We start from the raw sequence: 25489 nt of genomic DNA on the forward strand, positions 1-25489 counted from the left end.
ATGCCAAAAAAAAAATCATTGAAAAGTTATCATTCAAGTAAACTAATGAATGACTGGTTCCAACAAGTACAAATTGTATTGCATACATGCATAGAATTATTAATATGCATGAATTGTTTTATAGAATGGTTACATATACAACAATTCAACAAAATACAATTACCAACTAGATCAAGTGAAAGTGTCTCACATGTATTAAGTTCAAGCCCATATATATCAAGTATACATATATGTATTTAGAAATTTAGAAAATAGTTTTTAAAATTAGAAAATTTTAAAAAAAAGTTGCAATAATAAAAAATAAGTTTTAACAACACACAATCATAGATCAATAGTCTTAGACTAAACATATATTAATTTCAAAGCAATACATGATCATTTAAGGCATTAACAAAGCAAAATGAAAAAAAAAAAATGGAAGTTTGGACTTGTTGGGTTACTTGGGTATGGCTCATGCTTCACATTCCGTTGACGACGAGTTTCCTTTGTAGCTTGGGCTTAGGCCCCTGAATAGCTGTTATGGCTTAAGAGGTATTTGGAGGCAAAAGAGGAGCAAAAGAGATGTTTGAAGGCAAAATAGTTGTGGAGAATCTGGAGATTAGGTGAAAATGGGATAGAAATCAACAAAAACAAGTTTTAGTGTTGAAACCTACAAAATTTTGGTCAAAACTTGCGAAATGGTCAAAACATGCAAAATTTCTGTCGAAACTTTATAATGGACTGAACTTTTTGTTATTTCGTTTCGTTTTAAAAAAATGCAGGCATTTCGGTCGAAATTTCCCTAGTTTCGACCAAAATTTATTCCATGATTGAGAATTCAAAGCTGAGAAATTATTATAGCCATTAATGGAGTTCAACTAGAGTAGATAAAAATAAGAGAAAAAGAGAACCAAATGAGAGCTAGATTATGCTTCCACAATGCTCTAACTTCTCTTCTTGGCCGATTTCTTCTCCTCTCCGTTCTCTGTTCTTGCCTCTTTCGTGCTCCCCCCCCCCTTCTTGGCTGCCCTCTTTCTTTACTTCAGTGCTAGGGTAAATAGGGTTTGTAGGATTAGAACATCTTCTCTTCAAATTAGTGGCTGAGATATTTCAGGTAATGACAAAAAAAAAATCTAATCGTTAGTCTTTGTTTTGGTGATTTGATTTGATTTGATGATGCCACATGTGCTTTGATCACCCAATTTGGAAAAAGTATGTTATAGCATTTTTGCAACATCTCTGCAGTAAATTGAGAAGATTTGTTCTTTGTTCCTCTTCCATCACTCATGCAATTTCTTTATCCAATATAACTCTTCTCCTACAATGCCTAGCAAAGTAGGGTTGATCAATTCCATCTGCAAAAACAACATAAAAGAACTTTACTAGACTTAAAGAACTAAGACTCTCTAAACTACAATCAAGTAAGAACTCTCACTAAAAATAAGATAATTATTAGATTAAGCTATATCAAGCATAAAAGCACTAGAATTAACTCTATTTCATAGAGTTATCACGCCCCAAACTTAAGATATTGCTCAATCTTGAGTAGGGGTGTCAATGGTGCGGTTTGGGGCGGTTTTGGGGTGGGCCTAACGGTTTCGGGCTGAAAAACACCTAGCCCAAACACGGCCCATTAGTAAAATAACGGTTTTGGGCCGGTTTCGGTTTGGTGCAGTTTGGGTTCGGGCTAACTAACGGTTTGGGCTAACGGTTTAGATTCGGGTTGACTAACGGTTTATTGTGTGTAAGAAAAAAAAACAAGAAGAAACAATTGAGCATCCTACAACAAAAGCGAAAATTATATGGAAAGCAAAGTTGTTATTGGTCAATTTCCATTAAAAAAAATCCACCCATTCTATAGAAATCAAGAACCTAGATATTAAGTAGTAAAATGACTATTTGATCTTTAAATTCATGCTTAATTTTTTTAATTGTCTATACTAACTACCTAATGGTAATATAATTATTCAAATACTATTTAATGTAACATTACAAAACGGGTTATAACGGGTTGTGGTTCGGTTTTGGGTTTGTGCGGGCTCCACAACCCTCAGCCCAATTACGGCCCATTAAGGTTCGGTTCGGGCCGGTTCGGGCTCTAACGGGCCGGTCCGGTTCGGTTTTAACGGTTTGGGCTATAAATTGACACCCCTAATCTTGAGCAATAAAAAAAAATCAAGAAACTACAAAACAAAGGACAACACTAAGACACTAAAAGAAAAGGAAAGACAACAACCTAGCTTAGTTATGCAGGTGGATAAAAGTTTTATAGAAGTTTCTTCTTAATCTTCCTCTGATTTTCAGGTCCAACACTTCTTGCCAATAGCACTCAGCTGTCATAAATTTACTCATAAAGCTGCCTTTCAGTGTGTGCGGGAGTTAAGGATCTCACCCTAAATTACCCTAGCCTAGTTGAACTATGATCATCAAGCTTAGTTTAATGTTTTCATAGGTTGACCAAATGATTTCCTCTTCACTAAATAAGGACCTGTACCCTTTTTGCACCCAAGAACCTTTCTTATGCGGATCTTAGCACTCTCCCTCAAGTTAGATCATACAAATGTCCCATGCCCAGCTTGGAACTGATGGATAAAAAACTAGGACCAAAAATGGCCTTAGCGAACATGTCCTGACTGATCAGCAAAACATACAAAAGGTGTCATGATAAATTTTTTTCTTAACATCATGGACAAGGCAATCCACCTACAAACAAAGGGTGATTTGGAGAACATACAAAGGGTGTTAAGATCTACGTGATATTTGGATATAGCTGCAGTTGGATTGGAAATCTGGATTTTCCTTTTGCAAGAATATAGACACGAACAGCTTGAGACAATAACTAGTAGTTGGAACTTGGAACTACCTCTTAAATTAATGAATGTGATCTGTACATTCACATTATCTCCTAAAGGTCCCTTAGACTCAGCAATACTCACGGTGGAATTGCCAGTTATGCCCGACTCTGAAGTAGATCTTTTAAGGAAAACTCACCCAGTGCAATTGGGCTCTAGCACTATAGTGGAAATCACAGTAAGAACATAACAGCAGCCTAAAAGCGCAAGGAGCAGCAGCAAGAACTTGGAGAGCATATTACAAACGATTTTCTGCTGTAAACAAAATAGATCAGTTAGTAGGGTATTATAACTGAGGTCGATCCAACCTCGGGGGTTTTCAGTACAAGTAGTAGATAGAGAAAGATCAGGTTATATAAAAGACTGATCTAACACACTACTTGTAGCAATAGATGGCTGCGCACCAAGACAAAAGAAACGGAACATCTCTCAGAAGACCTTGGTTTGAAAAACACTGGTTTGATTACAAGAGCTCTGATACCATGTGAGAAATCATACTTTTAGAATCAAAACCAGATGCTAGAATGAAGAAGGAAGCAAGGAAGAAGAAAAAGAAGAAGAAGAACCAGCAGGAATAACACATCTCCTGCGATTCTAGATTAATTTCCTAGAACTGCAAGCCTCTTTTTTTGTAGGCTGCAGTCTTCAATTACAATCTACTACTGGGACAGGATATTCTGTCCTCTAGAAAAGGAAAAAAGTATTACAGAATATGACAGAATAATATTGTAGAATATTCTTTCCAAAATAGAAACAGAAACAAATATTATAGGTGATTCAGTCCAATATTCAATCACATAAAAATAGAAAGCAATAAAAAGGAAACTCCAGGAAATCCAGATCTCTAATCCTACTGCAGCTGTATTCAAATCTCACACAGATCTTAACAGTCTATGCACGGGGTTAGATAGTTCCCCCCTTGGGGGAGGGGGAGTAAAAGTAAAACAGGGACACATGGACTAAAGCATACCTGACCCAGTGTACCCCACGGTACACAGGGCCATGTACCCTGACATAATGTTTTGGCACTAATGTTATATTTCACTGTTTAGAATATATGGTGATGTTTGGGTTCTAATCAGCTATTGACTTTTTCAGAACTTAAGTTTAAGAGAGGGAAAATGAAGAATGTCACTTGTGGGATGAGTCCTGGAATAACTTATTTTTTTTTGCTTGATAAGAAATTCTGTAATACCTGTAGGGGTGCCACCGCTTGAGGGGAAGGAAGGCCGGCTCTTCTGTATATCTTGATGTACACATTGAGGTCAGTCTTCATGATTCTTGTGCCATTCTAAATACTAAGACAGCCTTTCTTAAAAAAAAATATTTAAGTTTCGCATCTACATGAGGTAGCTGGACTCTATTTCCTCACTAGCTTTAGCAGCCTGGTTTTCTTGCAGGTTGATCCATTTTTAAGTGTGAGTGCTGCACATGAGATTGGTGAAATTGTTCGTTATAAAATCCAGAGTTCCCATACTGAGGTAGCTGAAGTCTTCATACACATAGGTACAGTCTTCATTGTTTCAGATGAGAATTTTAGGACATGGCCTATTAATGTGATACACCTGAATTTATTTGGTTATCCACCCCTAAAGGGTTTTAATTGTTTTTGTACTGGAGTTCCTGCTCCTCTCTTGCTTCCCCTTCCTCAGTTTCTCCTCTGTTGTGACTGTACTGATGCTAAGTCTTGGGTGGCAGTTGGTTGGAATCCAGTTACCATCTTTAACTAGTAGATGGGGATTGATGGGCTAGATAATCTGAATTGAGAAACTGCTACTGCTGGGCATAGCTTGGCCCATCTTTCCATGCTGTAGCCAAAAACTAGATGCAGGAAAGCCCCATTGTGAGGACCAGGGATTAGAAGCCCATACTATAGTTTCTGTATTCAGCTTTCAACTTGTCAAAACTTTTTGGTATATGATTCCTTGCCTCAGATTTGGGAGAAGTCCAGGAAAAGAAAAGTTTCCTGTTTCAATCCAATTATCTTTGTACTAATTTATTGGATTACGTGAAGTATGGGACATTCATGACCTATCTCATAGACATTGGTTGCATCCATGTTATTTATGGTCCATCTTTACCTTTCTTGTCATTGGATTAATATGTTGGGGGGGGGGGGGGGCTCTGGGACTGCACACTCTTTTTTGATGAACAGAGCACCAACCCCCCCCCCCCCAACCACCACCCGGGGGATGATGGTGAGTGTCTTTGTCTACACTTTTCAGTCTCAACTGACTTTTGGGTTTTTCCACGTGCTAGATCCTACAATTTCACAATGTTCTCCCAGTGCAACAGACCAACCAGAAAATGCAGAGGATCTGATGAAGTTGATCATTTGTTCCAAGAATAATGATGTAGTAGCTCTTGCGTCCGACATTCTCACATCTAAGTTTTCAGAGGTATGATCGTTTTTTCCATGTGCTAGATCCTAGCACTTCCATTTCTTCATTCTACTATTGTTGCATTGCTAAATGCTGATTTTGATTTTGACCAATAAGTCTTTGTCCCTCCCAACCAAACGGGTCAGCTGCATGGATTCTTGCCTTCCAATCAGCTTCATTTGAGGCTGTACTAGATAGAAGGCCTAAGCTATGCATATGCTTTCTCACCACTTCTCTTAAGGTTACCTAAGGTCTGCCCCCAGTTTTTCTACTTCCTTCAATCTGGATTAAACTGCCTTTGTTTAGGGGCCATTTAAAGGCCTCCGGTAAATGTGCTAGTGCCATTTCAATCGACTTTCTCGTAGGTTATTGTTTAATCAGAGCTACTCTCAGACCAGCTCTAATATGATCATTTCTTATCTTATCCTTACTAGTTTTGCTGATTTTTATTTTGATAAACTGAGTTCCGTGCCTGAAGCAACAACAATTGGCAATTTGTGTAACCATGTCATAATATTGTAGAAACTGAAATGACTAGTGGAAAAAAGAACGACATGAGTCAACTCCGACTTTCATACTGGGTCTGACTTGCGGAAAAAAGATTTTAAGTACCTAAGGAACCATTACGCCTTATTACCTAGAAAATCGGCTCTCATCATCTCACCTATGACATAGACCAATGAAAGATGTGGCCATTTTCCTACCTAAGATTAAGCTATAGGCTAGTGCTTGTTTTGGTTTCCAATTATTTTTGCTAGTTTCTGTTGCTGTCCATCTCCCTTCTTTTCCAGTTGCATTACTGATAAATGAGTAGTTTTTTTTTTTCTTTTCCGTTGTATACCATGTCCTCTCCAACTCATGGCAACTGATCATCATTCTCTGCGATCGTTCCTTTTCCCCCCCTTATTTATTTTTGGTTTTGGGGCAGGCCCGGGGGGAGGGGAGAGATGGAGAGGGGAGGGATACAATTTTGGGAGAAAAGTAAGTTTTATATTAGGTGGCTATGACAATTAGTTTAGGAGGTCGGCTTTGGTGCAGCCGTAAGGTTTCAGCATTGGTGCCACTCATAAGGTTGTTTTATTTTTTACCTCATAGGTTTGAGCTTGGAACATCTCTCTCTAAGTAAGGCTGCATACGTTATGGGTGGTAACCACACCCTCCCCCCCCCCCCCCCCAAAAAAAAAAAAAAAGGGAAGTAAAGAAGAGAGAGAGAGATCAAAAGTGGAGGGGTCCTCATGTATTAATACACCTTTTACCCAATGAAAGTCAACCTAGAGGAGGTGAATAGGTTAAGACTAGTGAATCATGTTTGTCTTCACAATTAATTAAAAATTAGTGTAAGTAGCAATAGACAAGACACCAAAGTTTTATAGTGGTTTGATTCAATCTCTAAGTTGCCTCCGTTTTAGACCTCTAGAAGGATTTCACTTGTTTCCTTTTTAGTGTGGTGGGTGGGGACACAACATCTCTTTTACAACTCTTTGTCTAGGCAAGCGTACCTTTACAGGATCCTTGATTTCGAGCAAGAGTAGCTAATAACAAATGAAAATAAAAAAAAATAAAATTCCAAGCACTTACAAAACCTTAGACATGGCACTTTCCTTTGAATAAATAAATGTAAAGGCAGCTCAGGCTTTCTCCAATCTCTACCTTGGGATCAACGCTATAACCTTCTTCAAGGAGAGGGAATGAATCTCTAAAGGTATTTCAATCTAAGGAAGGCTAGATGGCTAGAGTGATGGCACAATTATGAGAACTTTTCACATCTTGGAGTTTATGCCTTAGACTGTCATAGTGACCCCTATTTATAAGCAAAAGGCCGAGTCAGAATCGGTCCCAGTGGATAGAAGACGGTCGCATTTTTTAACCCACGATCGACTGGCTCATTCTAGCCATTGGAAACTAGCTGTTAGAAGGCCAGCTGTCTCCGGAGTTGATTGATGTTCAAATGGGACCATCCACTGTGGGGCTAGGCAAGTCGGTCAGTTGACCAGAGGGCTTTAACGGTATGTACTGTGAGCTATCTAGAATTTTGTCAATTGATAGGCTTATTTAACTCATTGTCAATTGACACTCGAGCCTTGGGCCTTTTTAGGGCTTTCCAAAAATGTTTTTCAAATTCTGTTTGTACCCTTGGAGGTTGACCCAATAGTCCCTTATACCGTATGATTAGTTTCTTGAAAACCTTAAAGTGAAAATTTCATGCAATTACATGTGTCACTTTCCTAATCTATATGCATGGTCTTCAAGAAGGGTCTCTTTGTCATTCTTGAGCCTTGAAGTTGTATGCACATGGGGATGTCCATTTGTTGGTCTTCCATGCCCTTGAGTCCTTATCATTTATCTTTTCATGGCGTCTGGACTGCTTCCGTGTAGTGTACTTTCTCTGCTCTCGTGTAAGATCTCAATTCTCTGTGTTTATGATCATCAAAATGTTTCAAGGGTAGTTGAGTCATTTCCTTAACACCTCAAACAATTATTTTAGTGGTATAAAGTGTTGAAATTTTAAAACAGGAGTCTGCTTAGAAGCAGCCTTTTGGGCTGCTTTAAACTTTTCAAGAATGATGAGCAGAAAACAAAACTAACAACTAGAAAGGTGATTGGTGTGGAATATGGATATAGAAGTTGGACATGGCGGTGCGAAAGAGAGAGGAGGAGGAAGGAGAGTCTTAGATTGTGGGGGGAGCAAAGATTGAGGATTGAGAAGATACTCCCATCTCAGGTAATCGTACAAAGGCCAAAGCCAAATTGCCAGGAAAAATCAACAAAACGGAACCAAAACAGGGTAATTTGAATGAGGCAGTCCCCCCCCCCCCCTTCTTTCTTGGGGTGTGAGGGTGGGGTGTGTAAGTTATGGCATAAATCGGAGAAGGACTGAATGCCTTGAAGAGAACGAAGAAGAAGAGTTTCAAAAGACAGAGAAAAGAAGAAGAAGAATGAGATTGAGAGGAGCCTCATTCAATTGAGGAACTCCGAAGACATACCTTCAATATTTATAATAAAGATGCAATACTTATAATCGAACTAAAATAGGGATAGAAGAGTTCAATATGAACTTAAAAAACCTTCAGATCTCAGCCTATTTCTTGTTTCCCAAAATGCCCTCCAACACTCCGCCTCAAGTTGGAGAATAAACATCAAAGATTCCCTGCTTGTTACAAATATACTTTACTCTTTTTGCCCCCAAAAATTTTGTAAATAAGTTAGCCAGCTATTCTCCAGTTCGTATATGATGAGTGTAGATCAATCCTTGTTGAAGCTTCTCTGGAACAAAATGACAGTCAACTTCTATATGCTTTGTATGCTCGTGAAAGATAGGATTCGATGCTATGTGAATAGCTGCCTGATTATCACACCACAGAGACACAGGAGACTCATGACTAAAGCCAAGCTCACCCAAGAACTGTTTGATCCACATTAGTTCACAAGTGACAAGTGAAATGGCCTGGTACCCTTGACTCTGCATTGGATTGAGTGATTACTGTTTGCTTATTACTTTTCCAAGACACAAGATTTCCTCTAACAAAGGTACAATAACTTATAGGATACTTTTTATTACTCAATGTAGTAGCCCAATTTGCATTAGGAAATCCTTCAATTCTCTTACGACCATGATGTATGTGAAGGAGCCCAATGTAGGAGTTTTCTTAAGATATCTCTATACGTGCACAACTGCATCCTAGTGAGTGGTCTGAGAGCTCGATAAAAACTGACTCACAACACTGACTAGAAAAGCAATGTTAGGTCGAGTCATAACCAAATAGTTTAAGTTTCCAACCAACCTTCGACACTTCTATGGATCTTTAAGGGCATCTCCATCTTCAGGCATAAGTTTTATATTTGGATCCATTGGACTATTCAAAGGCTTTGAGCCAAGCGTCCCCATTTCAAATAATAAGTCAAATCACATATTTTTGTTGAGACAAAACAATTCCCTTCCTAGACTGGGTCACTTTTATCTCCAAGAAATACTTATGTTTTCCCAAATCTTTGGTTTGAAATTGTTTCTGTAGGTAGGTCTTCAATGCGTCGATACCAACTAAATTATCTCCATTAATGATTATATCATCGACATACACAACTAAAACTATTCTCCCTGTACAGCAGACTGACGCTAGAATGTAGAGTGATCACTTTTGCATCAGTTAAACTATACTCTTATCACAATTGAAGTAAACCAGCTAAACCATGCACGTGGGCACTATTTTAGCCCATATAGTGATTTCTTCAAACGACACTCCAACCATTCTCCCCCTGAGCAACAAACCTGGAGGTTGCCCCATATAGATGATTTCATAGAGATCCTCGTTGAGTAAAACATTCTTCACATCCAAATGCAATAGGGGCTAGCAACTAAAGGGATCAGGATCTGAATAGAAGTATTCTTTGCAACGGGAGAGTAGGTATCCAAACAGTCCACACCATATACTTGGGCATATCCTTTTTGATAGGTCTAGCCTTTAATCTAGCAAGTGTACCATCAAGATTTGCTTTCACTACAAACATCCAATACCAGTTTTCCTAGGAGGTAGAGGAATAAGGTCCAAAATATGATTTCCCCTTAGGGTTGCTAGCTCCTCGGTCATTATTGCCGTCCACCAGGTTTTAACAGGGCTTCAGACAAATTCTTTGGAAGAGGGTGAGTTTCAATCGTAGATAAACACACACGAAAAGTAGGAGAAATATTAGTATATAAATCAAAGTTAGAAACGGGATATTGAACATAACTCCGAGTTCCTTTTTGAAGAGCAATCGAAACATCAACGTAAGAAACAGAGGGACTTACCACAGGATCCACGGGTGGAGGAGGCAAAGGTGGAGGAGCAGGATTGCAGGAGGGACTGTAGATGTCATTAGACATCGTCGATACATAACAATGATTTTGGTTTGGATAGGTGGTAGTGGTGGCCTATTGCATAATGTTAGAAGAGTAAGGAACAGACTCAAAGAATGAGACATCAACAGTAATAAAATGTTTTTGAAGTTCAAATGAATAGCAACGATACCCCTTTTGGGCATGGGAGTACCCAATGAACATGCATTTAAGGGAAAAATTTATCCCAATTATAATTCCCTTATTCATCCACAATTATTTATTTATTTGGGGGGGGGGGGGGGGGAAGGGGTTGGTGAGGTGGGTTATCAAAGGGGCTAAGTAGCAAAACCGGTCCGTAGAACTTAGCTAATTGTTATTAACACAACTAAAAATGAGCTAATAACCTCTGATGCATATAATGCTAAGAAAGACTTAATTAGATATTTTGAACGAAAAGATTCTAATTGATACCGATCCAGTGCCAAATTGACTTATTCCCTTTGAAATCAACCTAGGGTTAATAAATACGGATATTGGGCCTTTGTTTCTATTGAGAAACACGACATTGGTAGAATGGCTTATAGATTAATGATCTCAACCCCTCTATTTATAATTAAGTGAAAAGTACATTATTACAAGGAATAGAATTTTACATGAACACAAACTCTAATTGAACTCCTAGTAGAATCCAACACTCCCCCTCAAGTTGAGGCATAGATATTAGTCATGCCCAACTTGCCTACAATAGGAAGGAAGTCTCTTTTCTTTCAAACCCTTAGTGTCTCCAGATCTTACAAAAGGCATGCAGATAAGCCCTTGTTCCAATTTTCCTTTGACAAAAACCTGTCAATCTCAATGTGCTTAGTTCGATCATGTTGCACCGGATTATTAGCAATACTAATAGCAGCCTTGTTGTCACAATATAACATCATAGGGTTTGGAACTTGAACTCCAATATCTTGCAGCAAGCCTTTCAACCATAGTAGCTCACAAACTCCACGAATCGTAGCTCTATATTCAACTTCGGTACTAGATAAAGCTACCACATTCTGTTTCTTACTTCTCCAAGTAACTAGATTACCTCCAACAAAGGTACAATATCCTGAAATTGACTTTCTGTCTGGAGATTCAGCCCAGTCTACATCAATGTATGCTTCTACTTTTAGATTATCAGTGGGTGACAGAAATATTCATTTTCCAGGAGTTCCCTTCAAATATTGTAGTATTCTAGTAACAGCCTTCATATGAGCTAAATATGGATCATGCATGAATTGGCTCACTATCCCTACAACATAAACGATGTCTGGCCTGGTGTGGGACAAGTAAATAAGCTTCCTTACTAGCCTTTGGTATCTTCCTTTGTCCACTGGTTCTCCCTCTTTTTCTTTAAGTTTTGCTCCAGTTTCAATAGGGTTATCAACTGCTTTACACCCCAACATTCCCATTTTTGATAATAGATCTAGGACATACTTTCTTTGGGATAGGAATATACCTTTCTTTGATCGAGCCGCCTCAATCCCTAAGAAATACTGTAACTTCCCTAGATCTTTAATTTTAAACTCTCTGCCAAGAAAGTCCTTCAACTTTTGAATTTTTTCACCATCATTCTCTATGATGATAATATCGTCTACATAGACAATGAGAAGTGTGATGTTAGTATCTGACTTTTTGACAAATAGTGTATGATCAGCATTACTTTGCTTGTACCCAATAGAAGTTATTGCCTTCAGGAGACGTCCAAACCAGCATCTAGGAGACTGTTTTAACCCATAAATTGACCTCTTCAACCGACAAACTTTCCCTACAATATTGTCATTGGAGAAACCATGTGGGATATACATATAGACTTCTTCTGCTAACTCCCCATGTAAAAAGGCATTCTTTACATCTAGTTGGTGCAAGTTCCAGTCTTTGTTCACAGCTACAGACAACAGAATTCTGACATTGTTTAGTTTCGCAACAAGGGCAAAGGTCTCCTGATAATCAATCCCATATGTCTAGGTAAACCCCTTTGCAACTAGTATAGCTTTCAACTTGTTGACTGATCCATCCATATTTTGTTTAACCACAAATACCCATTTGCAGCCCACTGGTTTTTTTCTTGGAGGAAATGTAACCAACTCCCAAGTGTCATTTTTCTTCATTGCCTGCATTTCCTCTACCATAGCTGCCTTCCATCTCTTATAAACATAGGCTTCCTGCCAACTTTTAGGAACAGATACAGATGACAGAGAGGATATAAAAGCACGGTAGGAGTCAGACAAAGAGTTATAAGAAACATATTTAGCTATGGGATGTTGAGTACAAGATCTGACCTTCTGACCTCTTTTCTAACAGCAATAGGAAGATCATAAGAAAATACCTTAAGGGGAACAGTAGAATCTGATTCTAGAGTAGGAGACTGAAGTGGTAACGTATCACCTTTCTCCACTTGCTTTAGTCGGCTGTAATTCTTCCTCTGATAAGTATGCACCTCCTTATTCTGGTCAATCTGGTTTTGAAAGAACCCAATAGTGTGTCTCATAAGAGTGGTCTCCCCTTGGCTAGGTTCTTCACATGATTCAAAAAATGAAGGGGGAGGATTAGAGTCCTCAGGTATACTGGCTGAAGTCTCCCCCTGGTTAGGAAACTCTTCTAGGACTCTTAAGTTGTGTTGGTGTGTGATAGGAAGATCTAGAGTCAGAAAGAACACCTCTCCTCTAGAACTCTCCCCCTGGAGAGGTGTATAGTATGGGCAAGACTTATGAAAAATTACATCCATGGATACAATGGTTTTCCTAGGAGGATGATAACATTTGTGCCCTTTCTGAGTAGCAGAATACCCCAAAAGTATGCAACGTAGGCCGCGGGGAGCCAGCTTAATCTGGGTGGGTGTGATTCTGGCATAACACACGCATCCAAAAACCTTTGGGGGAATAATAAAAGAAGAGGCTCCCTGAAGAATCTCATTAGGACATTTAAAGCCAAGTATCCTTCTAGGCATCCTATTCATAAGGTAAGAAGCAGTGAGTATAGCATTACTCCAGTATTGGTTAAGTACATTCATAGCAATCATAATGGAACGGGCTATTTCTAAGAAATGCCGATTCTTCCTTTCGGCAACCCCATTTTGGGCAGCCGTATCAACGCAACTGGTCTGGTGTATTATGCCAGAGTCAGAGAGATATCTCTGAAATTTACCATCAATATATTCTGTGCCATTGTCACTGCGAAGGATCTTCACAGTGGTATTGAACTAAGTTTTAATCATATTATGAAAATCACGAAAACATCGGAAAACCTCATTTTTTTGTTTTAAAAGATAAATCCATGTAGAACGAGAGTGACTATCAATAAAAGTAACAAAGTACCTATTACCAGTAATAGACACACGTTGGCAGGGACCCCACACATCATCATGAATTAGCATAAAAGAAATAGTTTTTTTATTATGAAGAGAAGGTAAATAAGTAGAACGAGTCTGCTTCACAAAAATGCAGGCTTCACAAAAAAAATTATCCTCATTACAAGAAGAAACTAAATCAGGAAATGTTTTCTTAAGAGTTCCTAGAGGGGGGTGACCTAGTCTACAGTACCATTGATGAAGGTCTGATATTACCGAATGGACTGGATTAGAAGATGTAGTCAAAGCAAACGCAGATCCTCCAATCGGCTCAGAACAAATAAAGTCCATTGTCTAGTTTACCATGTCCAATCTCCTTCCCCGTGACCAGATCCTGGAAGACACAGTAAGATAGGGAAAAAGTCACTTTACAATTCAAATCATGTGTAAGACTACTCAGGTTAGTAGAGAAAGAGGGAACATATAAAACTTTAGACAAAGAAAGTGATGGAGAATGCTGAATGATCCCTTTTCCAGCAATGGAAGAATAGGAGCCATCAACAATTCGAACTTTATCTTTTCTAGAAGTTGGAGAATATTGTAAGAAAGAGGAGGATAAACCTGTCATATGATCTGTTGCTCCTGTATCAATGATCCAAGGAGTAGAAAATGAAGAAACTTGAAAGCCTGTAAAAGTTTTACCTGAAGTAGCAAGGTAGGAGTTGGTATGGGTAGTAGAGAAAGCAGTGGTTGAGGCTGTACCGGCAGTAGAAGACTGCAGAATACGTCACAGAGTAGCGAACTCCTCCTGTGAAAAACCAACGTCTGCAGAGGGTGTGGTGCAAATTGTCTTTGAAAGATTAGCCTTTGGTTTTCCCTTTCTTTGTGCTCGTTTTTGCTCAAAATCAGCAGGGTACCCATGCAGTTTCCAACAATTTGCCTTGGTATAATATGGTTTGTGACAGTGCTCACACTTGACAATCTCCTTAGCCGTATCAGATTTAGTGCGAACAGACTGTAAGGTTGATTTCTCCATAATAGGAGTATGAAGCATGGCTAATCGACGACTTTCTTCATGCTGAACAAGAGCATAAGACTGTTCTAGTGTAGGAAAGGGAGAACGACGTAAGACTTGCACTTTGATCTGATCGTACTCCACATTCAAACCTGCCAAGAAGTCATATACTCGACTCTTATCAATGTGCTTCTTATAAGTAACCACATCATTTGGATTAGTGGGGTGATAATCCCCATAATGATCCAACTCTTGCCAAAGAGATTGCAACTCAGCATAATAGTGGGCCACAGTCAGTTCCTTTTGGGTAGTCTCATGAAGCTTTTTCTGGAGCTCATAAATCTGGGCATCATTCCCCAACTGTCCATATGTTTCAGTAGTAGCCTTCCAGATTTGGGCTGCAGTATTTAGTAATAGGTATCCCCGGGCAATATTTGGATTCATGGAATTAAAAAAAAATGACATAATAAGAGAGTCAGTCAAGATCCATTTATCCTGTAAAACACCTATGGTAGGAGGTTTGATCGTGGTGCCCATAATGTGTCCAAGAAGTCTTCTTCCAGCAATAGTCAGGTAAGCAGACCGAGACCAGATCAAATAATTTGTTCCATCAAATCTCACTGAAAGAGGATGACGAGTGGGGTAATGTTCGGAGCTAGTGGGAACAAGAGTACCATCAATAGTTGTCATATTGACAAAAAATTCTGCAGTTCTTCAGTCTTCACCCTTTCGAAGTAATAGAAACGTCGCAGAATGCAATAGTCGAACAACCCAAACAATTCTAAGTAATGAGCCAATTTTTATCTCTTTTTTTTTTTAAACTATATAAAAAATTACTAATAAACCCTGAAAAGTATGAGCCCCTGAAAACTATATATATATAATCGTAGGAATAAAATATGGTTCGACCAAAGGAGGTCTGGTCTGGTTTAGTCCAGGCGATAGGTTTAATGGGATTGCAGAAGCATTGTCCCCAAATCGAGAAAGGAAGAAAACCAGAGCAGGCGATGGGCTTAATGGGATTTCAGAAGTATCATCCCAAATCGAGAATGGAAGAAGCAAATCAATTTCAGAAGGTTTACCTAGGTGATGGCAGTGGTTTGATGGAAGAAGCAAATCTGAGTCTCGCTGGAAGAAGCAAGCAGAGTCGATGGACTTTTTTTCTTTCCCTTTTTGTTTCTTTGGTCGATGGCGGAGGCAAGGTTGAAGTGAAAGCTTTGTTAGGTGTGATGGGATGTTGCAGATGAAGAAGAAGAAGTTCGGTTGCAGTGGTGATGGTACAATTTCAGCGACGATAGCTTCTGGAGAAATATTTCGGCAATGGAGGTAGGTCTGGTCTTCTCAGCGAGATTTATTTTTTCTCTCTCTTCCCTAATCGAACTTAGGTTCTGATGCCATGTTGAGAAACACGATATTGGTAGAATGGCTTATAGATCAATGATTTCAAGCCCTCTATTTATAATTAAGTGGAAAGTACACTATTACAAGGAATAGAATTACATGAATACAAACTCTAATTTTAACTCCTATACAAACTCTAATTGAACTCCTAGTAGAATCCAACAGTTTCATAGGTTTGTGTGTTCATGGGCCTACCCTATGGGTCCAAAAGTTAAGTATGAAACAAGAAAACAACTAAGTTAAGTAGTTTAATTGGTTTGATAATGTAAGTTCTAAGCAACTTAAGTTACAGGGGCAGAAAAGTCTATTTTTTTATTTTTTATTTAGCTTTAGGTGTCCTAATCTAAGAAAACATTCTTTGGATGTTATCTAATCTGAAGTCAATTAGCTTCTATTTTGGGTTAAAGTTAAATTAGGAGATCAATGTAGATTAGAACTCCAGCTTGTTGTGTAAATAAGCCCCTCCACTCAATGCGATGGGACCCAACTTTAATATATTTAGAGCAAATGCACGGGCACCTCAAAATGGAGGTCGAAAAACACTGACACCCCACTTAATGTTTGAAAAACAAAGACACTCCAAAGTTGTATTTTCATTGGACAAATTAGTCCAATCTGTTGATGAAAACTGTCAAACCACTGTCAAGGTAAAACATTTTGGCGAAATTCGCCCAGTTCGACACTTAGTGATACGAAATAGTGGCGAATCTCGCCGAAAGTCGCTGGATTTCTTCTGTTTGCAACCCTGCAATTCAAAGAAATGAAAAATCCAACCACATCCTGCCTCTCCCAATATTTGCTTATCCTCTGCAACTCAAACCCAAGTTGCTAAAAATCCAACTCTACAACTCAAATCCAAGGTGCAAAAAATCCAACTCTACAACTTTGCAACACAAACCCCAGCAGTGAAATCTGGTTTCAGAAGGTGCAAAATAAGCCCTAAAATTGAAAGCCTTCCATCTTCTGCTGTTTTTCACTTCTCTCAACTTTGAATCTTCACTGGAACCACCACTTGACGACAGAGTAGCGCCCATGGTGCAGCAAAATCTGATTTGAGAAGGTGCGAAACACGCCCTGAAATTGAAACCCCTCCATCTTCCGTTGTTCTTCTCTTCTCTCAGCTTTGGATTTTCGCCGGAACCACCACTCAATGGCAGAGCAGCGCCATGGTAGGTGAGGAACATTGCTCACGCAGAGATGAGAGACCTACACCACCGCCTCTCCCAATATTTATCCTCTTTTTATTCTTTTTTAAACCGCACTAAAGTTTGAAGGAGAGAAGAAATTACTTCTCTTTTGAAACTGGGGTTGCGTGATAGGAAGGGATAATGGGAATTGTGCAGCAAAATTTCAGAAAAAATATCGGCAAAATGTCGTCAAGATTTCGTACTTTGACCATTGTTGATATTTTTTTATTCCAAAAATACCCTTATCAAAATCTGAGGGGGAAAAAAAGAACCCAACAACACAACGTCTTCATTGAATACCCTTCACTGGCGGGATAGAAGTGTGAAGTGTCGACCTTCGTCCTGAGCTACCTTCTCGAAATCTGTGAAGGACCTTCTTGGCAAAATGAGGGATTATATCCTGCATTTCAATATCGATACATCAACACAGAGACATTAGGATTAGAACTTGTAAAACAAGTAGAGGAGAAGGATCGGTTTTTAGTATTACCCTGACAAGTCGATGGCCCTGCTTTCTGTATGAACAAGACTGGACAATGGCTTGTCTACTTAGTGAGCTGCCAGCCTTCCCAAGCTTCGGGATAAGACTTGGAGAGTCCAATTTGACCTGCTTTTTGGTTGGGGTATTTTATTAAACTCATTGAAGAGTAGCAGAACCATCTTGCCTTCCTTGTGTTTGTTGAAATTACTCAAATACATTGAAAAGTAATAGATAGGAGTAGATTAGATCACTGACAGATTGGAGTTATCTGCAGAATTACAATACAACAGTTTAACAAAACCATAAAACGGATTCAATAAGGAGCCCCAGAGAAAGTCGAGTCTAAGGTGCGAAGCCTAACAGGGCAGAGTTCTCCTTCAAGCTCTTAAATGTAATGACTCCCTTCTCAGCATCCGTCAGTAATCGAAACCATTACAGAGCTCTGCAGTCAATGAGTTGTCTTGTACTTTATCTCAACCAACTATCTAGTCTACACCTGCTGAGTTATTCGATTCCCATTGTTTCTTGATGGTATGCTTTGGGGTCCTCCCAATTTAACATCTTTTAGGTTATCCGAGTTGGTCTTGTAATTTCATCTCAACCAACTATTTTGTCTATGCCTGCTGAGTTATTCGATTCCCATTGTTCTTGATGGTATGCTTTGGGGTCCCAATTTAACATCTTTTTAGGTTATCATTTCATATTTTATGATTCATGGCTGGGACAGCAGAATGTTTTGACTGCATAGTGGTCGTCTTGTTGGCATTTTGTCGCCTTGGTCGCTTTGTTGCTTTGACAACCTTATAAAAAAAAATTAAAAAAAGAACTGATTTTATCAGATGACTTGAGTTTCCACATTTATTATAACAACTTAATAAAGTGAGAATTTAATCCACTTATAGTTTCTTAATAATCTACGCTCACTTTGACAGTAAAAATAGGTTGTAAACTATTCCACTGCTGAAGTGATAAGATCTCAGAAATATGGGTATCTAAAAGGCTGCAAGTCTTCTTGGAGGTCTTCAAACTATTTCCATTTCTAATGGCAGCAATCAGAAGAAAGGGAAACAAAGGGCAAACCCTGTGCCAAAGGTTCTTGCACTAGCAGAGTCCGCCACGGGTTGTGGTTTTTCCTTCTTTTTTTTTATTATTTTTTTTATTGGGGGGGGGGGGTTTGCCTATTCAAAATTTGAATAAATTAATTTAATTTAATTTAATAGCTAAAAACTAATGGATTTCACCTAATCTCTGAGACCCCTAATATGAGCTAACAAGGGAATCCTGTAACGTCAATAAGCCCAAAGATAAGAATCCTACTTTCTGGGGGAAACACTATGGGCTAAAACAAAGTATTTTGGGGCTTGATTGGTCACAACTGCATCAGCTATCTTGTTGCTTAAAGAAACCATGACAATTGATGGAATCCAAGTTTTTGACTTTCTGCCTGGACAAGAATTCTCTGTTGTCAGTCATATCAGGATAAAGGATGTTGTCTTTTCTGTCAGAAAGAAATTGGTATGCTGTCTAAACATGTTGTTAGGGCTTCCTAGCTCATAGCATGCATCTCAAAGTAGACAGGTCTTTGATCTTCCAGTCATCAATTTTAAGCATTATCCCAATACTTGTAGAGCTATTTGGATATTCTAAATTAATTTGAAACAACAATAAAACTAGCTGCATCCTTTTTATTTTTTACTTTGTTGAAACTACTGTAGCTTAAACAGGAATGTTAAATTACACTTCAGACAGTTACAGGTCAATTAGAGTCTAAACCTCATTTGGCTAACAGTTTTGCCTGGAATAATTGACCATATAACTTAATGAAGAAGACAACTCATGCAATGAACTGCGTATCAGTGAACATGACCCTTTTTCTGCCCTGTAATATCTGTTGACTTTGAAATAGCACAAATTACAAGTTTGATCCTCTCTTTTAAATTTTACTTTCCACTAGTTTATTCATCTTTTAAATTTATTTTAGAAGTGAATTGTGGTAAATCCATGGGGTACAATGAGAAGCTTGTACCCAAATAAGGTTGACAAACATTTTGGGATATCCAAAACAGGATAGGTCAATCTGGTTGGTTGAACTTCACTGCTATGCATTTAATGCGCAGCACTTTGCTGCGGATGGTCGAGAGCGAGATTCCGTTCTCAACTGTCCATTTCGGTTTTTACCACCAACGAAATGGGCGGTCGAGATTTGATCTCCACATGCTGCGCAGTAAATGCGCAGCATTGAAGTTCGACGCCAGTCCAGTGGGTGGGAGGAGTATTGTGAGGAGTATTGTTGCAGTAGTACATAGTAAATACAGGCAAATACTCAAAAATACTGGAGAAGTTTATCAATCCTCAGACTGGTACAAACTATGGTATTCCATCTGACACTGCATCTTACAGTCGTGGAATTTTTTTTGCAGTAACAATTCTTGCTGGCAGCCAATGAAATGAATAATTCAGTTTTCCTTTCAGATTCTAATTCAGAATTTGCACCATGAAGATACCAGCTAGCGCAGTTTGTTCTTTGAGTTATCATAAACGAGACATACGATTTAGTCCTGTCTTAACCTTCTCTCTTGCCCCCACTCCTCAATGTACTCACGTTGATCTGGTCCAACTTAGGTTCTATAGTGGAAAAGATGTTTGAAGTCAAATGACATTTGTATTATCTAACATTGGCATGCAGATTTATTTCATTAAGAAAATGGAACTAGGAAAACCAAGTATGACACTTATTATTATTATTATTATGTTTTTATATTTACTTTAATCAATTTGATGATGTCGTGAAGAATGAAGCACTTATAACGATTTGCTAGTTGCTTGAATTGTGATTATATGTGTGGTCTCTTTTGCACAGTACTGACCTCTTGTCTTTGAGTTTGACTGTGTGAGGAGCTTCAATCTTGTTTTCTGTCTTGTGTCTGTGACTTGTTATTGTTTATTTATATTCAGCATATTATTGTTATTTTGTGGGGTTGGTTCAAAGGGGGGAAATCTTTTTCCTGGTGTCATTTATTAATTTTTTACTAATGGTGTATTTAAATACCAAAATGAACTTCAGAAGATGGTTGTTCAGCACATAACATACCACTTATTAGAAGGCAAGATTTTCCTCCAGGTTGAAGTCTCAATGCCTCATGAGATGTTTATCAGGTACAATCCTTGACTCGATCAAGGCTAGTCAAGTTCTTTTCCAAGTAACTATACTAATTATCAGGGTTGCCATCTGCAGGGTAGCCAAAATTATCGCAAAACAAGCGGAAGAGGAAATTTTGAAGGTAGCCCCTACTAATGTAAGCCATGTGAGCATCCTTTTGAGGTTAGGGCCTTCAATATCACCAGCTGAAGGACATGAACATTTGTAAATTCTTTGGTAGACAATGATTCCAGACTTTAGAAAGCTAGAATCCCACCTCACTACAAGGTTTCAAACCAAAGTTGGACTGGATTCTAGTGCATGTTAGACCTATCCTTAATAATAACTTCATTTTTTCAGTGAAAGAAGCTTAGGTTGAATGTTGCATCGATTGTATTTTAGCATTGATACATTATTTTGAGTCATTTAGCTTTTCAGGTTGAATTTTACATCAAATGTTTTTTTTAGAGTGATTTGGATGAGTCCGGATCAGCAACCCCGGGTCGCACACGGCTTACCACCACAAAAAACAAGGGGGGCCTAGGGGTGGTGATAGGAGTGCTTTTTATTTTTTTTTATATATTTTTCAGCTGTGGGATCCACCATTTTTGTGGTGGAAAAACCGTTGGAGAGTACAGAGTGCTCCCGTCGCTCCCGGGGGTGATGACCCGGTCTGTGCTACCCACAGGGTGATGATCCGTGATCCGAGACGGTTTTTTCACCACAAAAACGGTAAGTCCCACATCTGAAAAATATTTTAAAAAAACAACAAAAAAAACTCTCCCATGGGGACTGTTTTTTCTGAATGTTGAATGTAATAGTAAGGAACTGTCACTAGAACGATAATAAAAAACACTGAATTTTTTATAATTCTATGCATTTAACTGTTAAAAATGTAAAAGAACTCTTTATCAGCATGGCCAGAAATATGTTATCTGGTCCAAATGATAAACAGAGCAAATAAAAGAAGAGGCTAGACCTAACATAACCATGATTGAAGTAGCAAGGATAGAAATGCCTAGGGCATTACAGTAGGCATTTCAGTATTGACTGCTAAATAGCTTGGGAAGACGAGGACACAATCGCTCGTCAGATCTAAAAACAGAGAATTACCTAAGGTTTTAGGTGTGGAAGGGTAAGGACGACTTCCATTCTTCAAAAACAATTCTATTCATCATACGATCTTGAAATCCCTAATACTGGATAGTCTCCCTTGAGAAAGAAAAAAAAATCCCTAATACTGGATAGTCTCCCTTGAGAAAGAAAAAAAAATCAGAATTTGCCAACATAATCAATAAAATGCAGGAGAATTTCCAGCATTTAGGGTATGAATCAGCGATATTTCACAAATCTGATTTACAATGTAAACCCGGGATCCGTTACCATTTGAGACGGAAAAATAATCATGTTTTTGAGTATCACGAAAACATTCAGGCGAGCAGAGAAGAAAATTTGGTCCAAAAGTAAGCTAACCTCCCCTTTTTTTGGAAGCCTAGATGATGTTATTCTACTTCATCTCGGCAAAAGATTAAGAAAGTATGAAGGATCCCGTTGATCAGATAATTGTAGTCTGATTGATAATCGACATTTTGTAAATTTCCGAGTCAAGTTATCATCACTTCAACGGAACCTAACAAATCATAAAAACAGGAAAATATTCGTCTGAGAGAAATTCAGAAAGAGAAAAGATGTTAATCGATGAGGAGGAAGGCTCAGAAGGATCCATTGGTATTTATAATCAGAAAGGAAAATATTACATTCCCATCAGAAAATAGGTAGTTTTCAACATCACAGCCTCCTCCTTTACCACCCAAAAGGATCAAACGAAAGAAAAACCAAAAAACAAAAGAAAGAGAAGGAAAAAAAAAAACAAAAACCAACAACAACAGAGTTACAGAGTTTGAATCGATGGAGGATTCGCCAGAGATTTATGAGAAAGAAAACCTTAGGCCGGCGATTGCATCTGGAAGCCACACTTTGTTCCTTGCTTTATATAGACGAATGGAAATAGTTGTTTTTGAATGAGGCGCCGCCGCGCCGATGAGCTAGGGTTAGGGTTTTCTGCTTCCTCAAAATCTTGTAATACCCAAAATACCCCTATTGTTTTCCTGTAATTACAATTTTAACAGAAGTTCTGACTTCCGATAGAAAAATCAACTGAAGCAAAACCGGACTTGGCGCAAGGGAAGAAAACACAGTTGTTGGTCCTTTGGTGCCTTAGTATTTGATGAAGTGTGACTTTCATTAAATCTCAACCATACAAAAGAATATATGCAGGTTATACCAACTCAAGTAAAATAAAACATTTTTTCTAATAAATCTTTTGTGCTGTTGAGATTCAATGAGATTCATTTGACATCTATTCAATACTGGCACCTTAGGCGCCACCACGTCAAATGCACCAATCTAACAAAATCCAAATCCATGGATGTCTAATCGCACGTTATGCACTAAATTCACAATTCCTTGTACTTACAAACTTTTGTTTGTTGTTTGTTGCGGGTATCTTCCATGCAACTCTCATATTGTAGCGCATATTATTTTTGAGATTCAATCATTGTAATTTCTTTCACTCTTGTATTCACAATAGCTGGAGTTAGAAAATGTCATGTTTTACCATCTGAAAGCCACAGAGTAGTAAATAAAGAGTTCTATATTCACAATATTAGAGGATTGCTCAACCAATCCTTTCACTTTCCTTTTCTTTTTTTTCTTTGGGAAAATGGACTTTTTTTTTTGGGGGGGGGGGGGGGGAAACGAGGTTCACCTACGTACGTCAGCTTATATGCACATTGACTACATCTTTAGAGTGTAGCTTTTACATATAAGGTAAATATAAGGCAAAGCTTCACCTTAGCCTCGAGGGGAATCAAAATTATTGATCTCATACCATGAGTCATGAGACATTGGTCTTTTGCCGATTGAGCTTCATAAGGTTGCATTTATGACATCACAAGGCAAAAAGAAAATATACGATGTTGGTCAGCAATCTTTCTCATTTTTCTAGCTTAAGAAATACTATCGACCACTAGAATGGTAGTTTACTAACATGGATAACCACAATCTTAGAAAGCAAAAGATACGGATCCAGTCAATAACTGGGAAAGTAAAGTTGTAATATACTTATCATCGAAGGGTTGTTCAGTCAGTCAGTTTAGTCTTCATAGAACTTGGGTGTCTATCCCCCTATGTTCATTGTAAATAACTCTTCCCTGATTACAGGTATAAGGCGCTTCTTAGCTCTTGGGCAAAAAAAAAAAAAAAGATTTAATTCTCCAGCCAATAGCAACTGATAATCAAACTGTTATAACCCCTCTACTATGGGAATTGGCACTAAGAAAGGTAGGTAATGGAAGGAACACTTTCTTTTGGTATAACCCATGGATCCTTTCAACAAGGAACCACGCAGTCGACAATCTAAATCTTGAGATATGGCCAAAGAAAGTGATAGTAGACCAAGTTCTATGTGAAACAAGTGATTCCAAAATTACAAACAATGAGTTACCTTCTACTCTTCAATATAACATAGCCTCTCTTTTTTCTACCACTAGTAATGGTGCACGTGCACAAGCACGTATGATATGTTTTCTGAGTATAATTTTTTTGGTGTAATTTTTTTTAATTTATTTAATTTTTTTTTCTTTGAATTGATTTTTAGATCAATTAATGATAAATATTGTATTATTCTATTAATAAGCATTCTCTATGAATTACAATTACAATTTTGGACATTATTCTTAAATAATTTAAAAGTCTAATTAATTGAATAAGCAAAGATATTTTTGGAAAATAGAATGAATTCATGTTCAACTAATGATAATTATTATATGGTTCTATTAATAAATATTGTGCTTATGAATTATAATTATAATTTTAGACATTATTCTTAAATAATTTAAAAATCTAATATATTGAATGGGCAAGTGTATTTTTGAAAAGAGAAACGTAACCATATCCTTTGAGTTCATGCTCAATTAGTTATAATTATTATATTATTTTATTGATTACATTGTATTTAGAAATGATAATTACAAGAGTTTTTTACATGAGCCCCCTCTTTTTTCATGGAAAATAAACCGCACCCCCTCTAAAACCAAAACCTTGCAAATAACCCCTCCACCTTTAACCCCATTACTTAGGACTATTAAATAATTTTAATATGACCATATTACCCTCAAATATGGTAACGTTTGAACTTTTTATTTTCAAGAATTTTTTACATGAGTCCCTCCACTTTCATGAGAAACAAGGCGTAACCCCTCTAAAATAAAAAACCTTGCAAATACCCCCTCCACCATTGAACCCCATTACTTAGGACTGTAAAATAATTTTAATATAACCATATTACCCTCAAATATGGTAATGTTTGAACTTCTTATTTTCAAAGCCATACCACCTCACTCCTCACAGTTATTATTCACGATGACTCGTAATCTGTTATCACCACTGCCAATCAACACCCACGATTACCAATGGAGGAACATTTGAGGAGAAACAATGCGTACCTCATCTTGAGGAGAAGAAACGTTGCAAGAGAAGAAAAAGAAATGCAAGTGAGGTATACACTACTTCTCCTCAAATGTCCTTCTGGTGGTAATCGTAGGCATTGATTGGCAGTGGTGATGACAGATTACGAGGCATTATGAGTAACTGTGAAGAGTGAGGTGGTATGGTTTTGAAAATAAGAAGTTCAAACATTACCATATTTGAGGGTAATATGGTCATATTAAAATTATTTTATAGTCCTAAGTAACGGGATTAACGGTGGAGGGGGTATTTGCAAGTTTTTTTTTTTTATTTTAGAGGGGGTGTGCCTTGTTTCCCATGAAAATGGAAGTGCTCATGTAAAAAATTTGTGAAAATAAAAATTTCAAATGTTACCGTAATTGAGGGTAATATGGTCATATTAAAATTAT

General features: G+C 38.0%; 1 protein-coding gene and 2 non-coding genes across 3 annotated transcripts in view; 1 reads left to right on the plus strand and 2 right to left on the minus strand.

Moving 5' to 3' along the window:
* LOC149019238 (metal tolerance protein 2-like) overlaps positions 1-21113 on the plus strand; it is a 56543-nt gene extending 35430 nt beyond the window's left edge. The window contains exons 8-12 of the mRNA XM_089153279.1: positions 4033-4095; positions 4232-4337; positions 5091-5230; positions 20499-20590; positions 20670-21113. Of these exons, the coding sequence (XP_089009405.1) occupies positions 4033-4095; positions 4232-4337; positions 5091-5230; positions 20499-20590; positions 20670-20802 (534 nt within the window). The 3' untranslated portion in view covers positions 20803-21113. The remainder of the gene's footprint in view (positions 1-4032; positions 4096-4231; positions 4338-5090; positions 5231-20498; positions 20591-20669) is intronic.
* Positions 21114-22122: 1009 nt separating this feature from the next.
* On the minus strand, positions 22123-22199 carry LOC149019240 (small nucleolar RNA Z155). The gene has a single exon (XR_016173274.1). It is a non-coding gene; the product is annotated as a small nucleolar RNA Z155 (small nucleolar RNA).
* Positions 22200-22277: 78 nt separating this feature from the next.
* LOC149019241 (small nucleolar RNA R41) lies at positions 22278-22374 on the minus strand. Its single transcript, XR_016173268.1, has one exon. It is a non-coding gene; the product is annotated as a small nucleolar RNA R41 (small nucleolar RNA).
* Between the last annotated feature and the right edge of the window lie 3115 nt (positions 22375-25489).

Source organism: Hakea prostrata, chromosome 4 (genome assembly GCF_041222555.1).
Source record: "Hakea prostrata isolate BN-2017 chromosome 4, UWA_Hpros_2, whole genome shotgun sequence".
NCBI lineage: Eukaryota > Viridiplantae > Streptophyta > Magnoliopsida > Proteales > Proteaceae > Hakea > Hakea prostrata.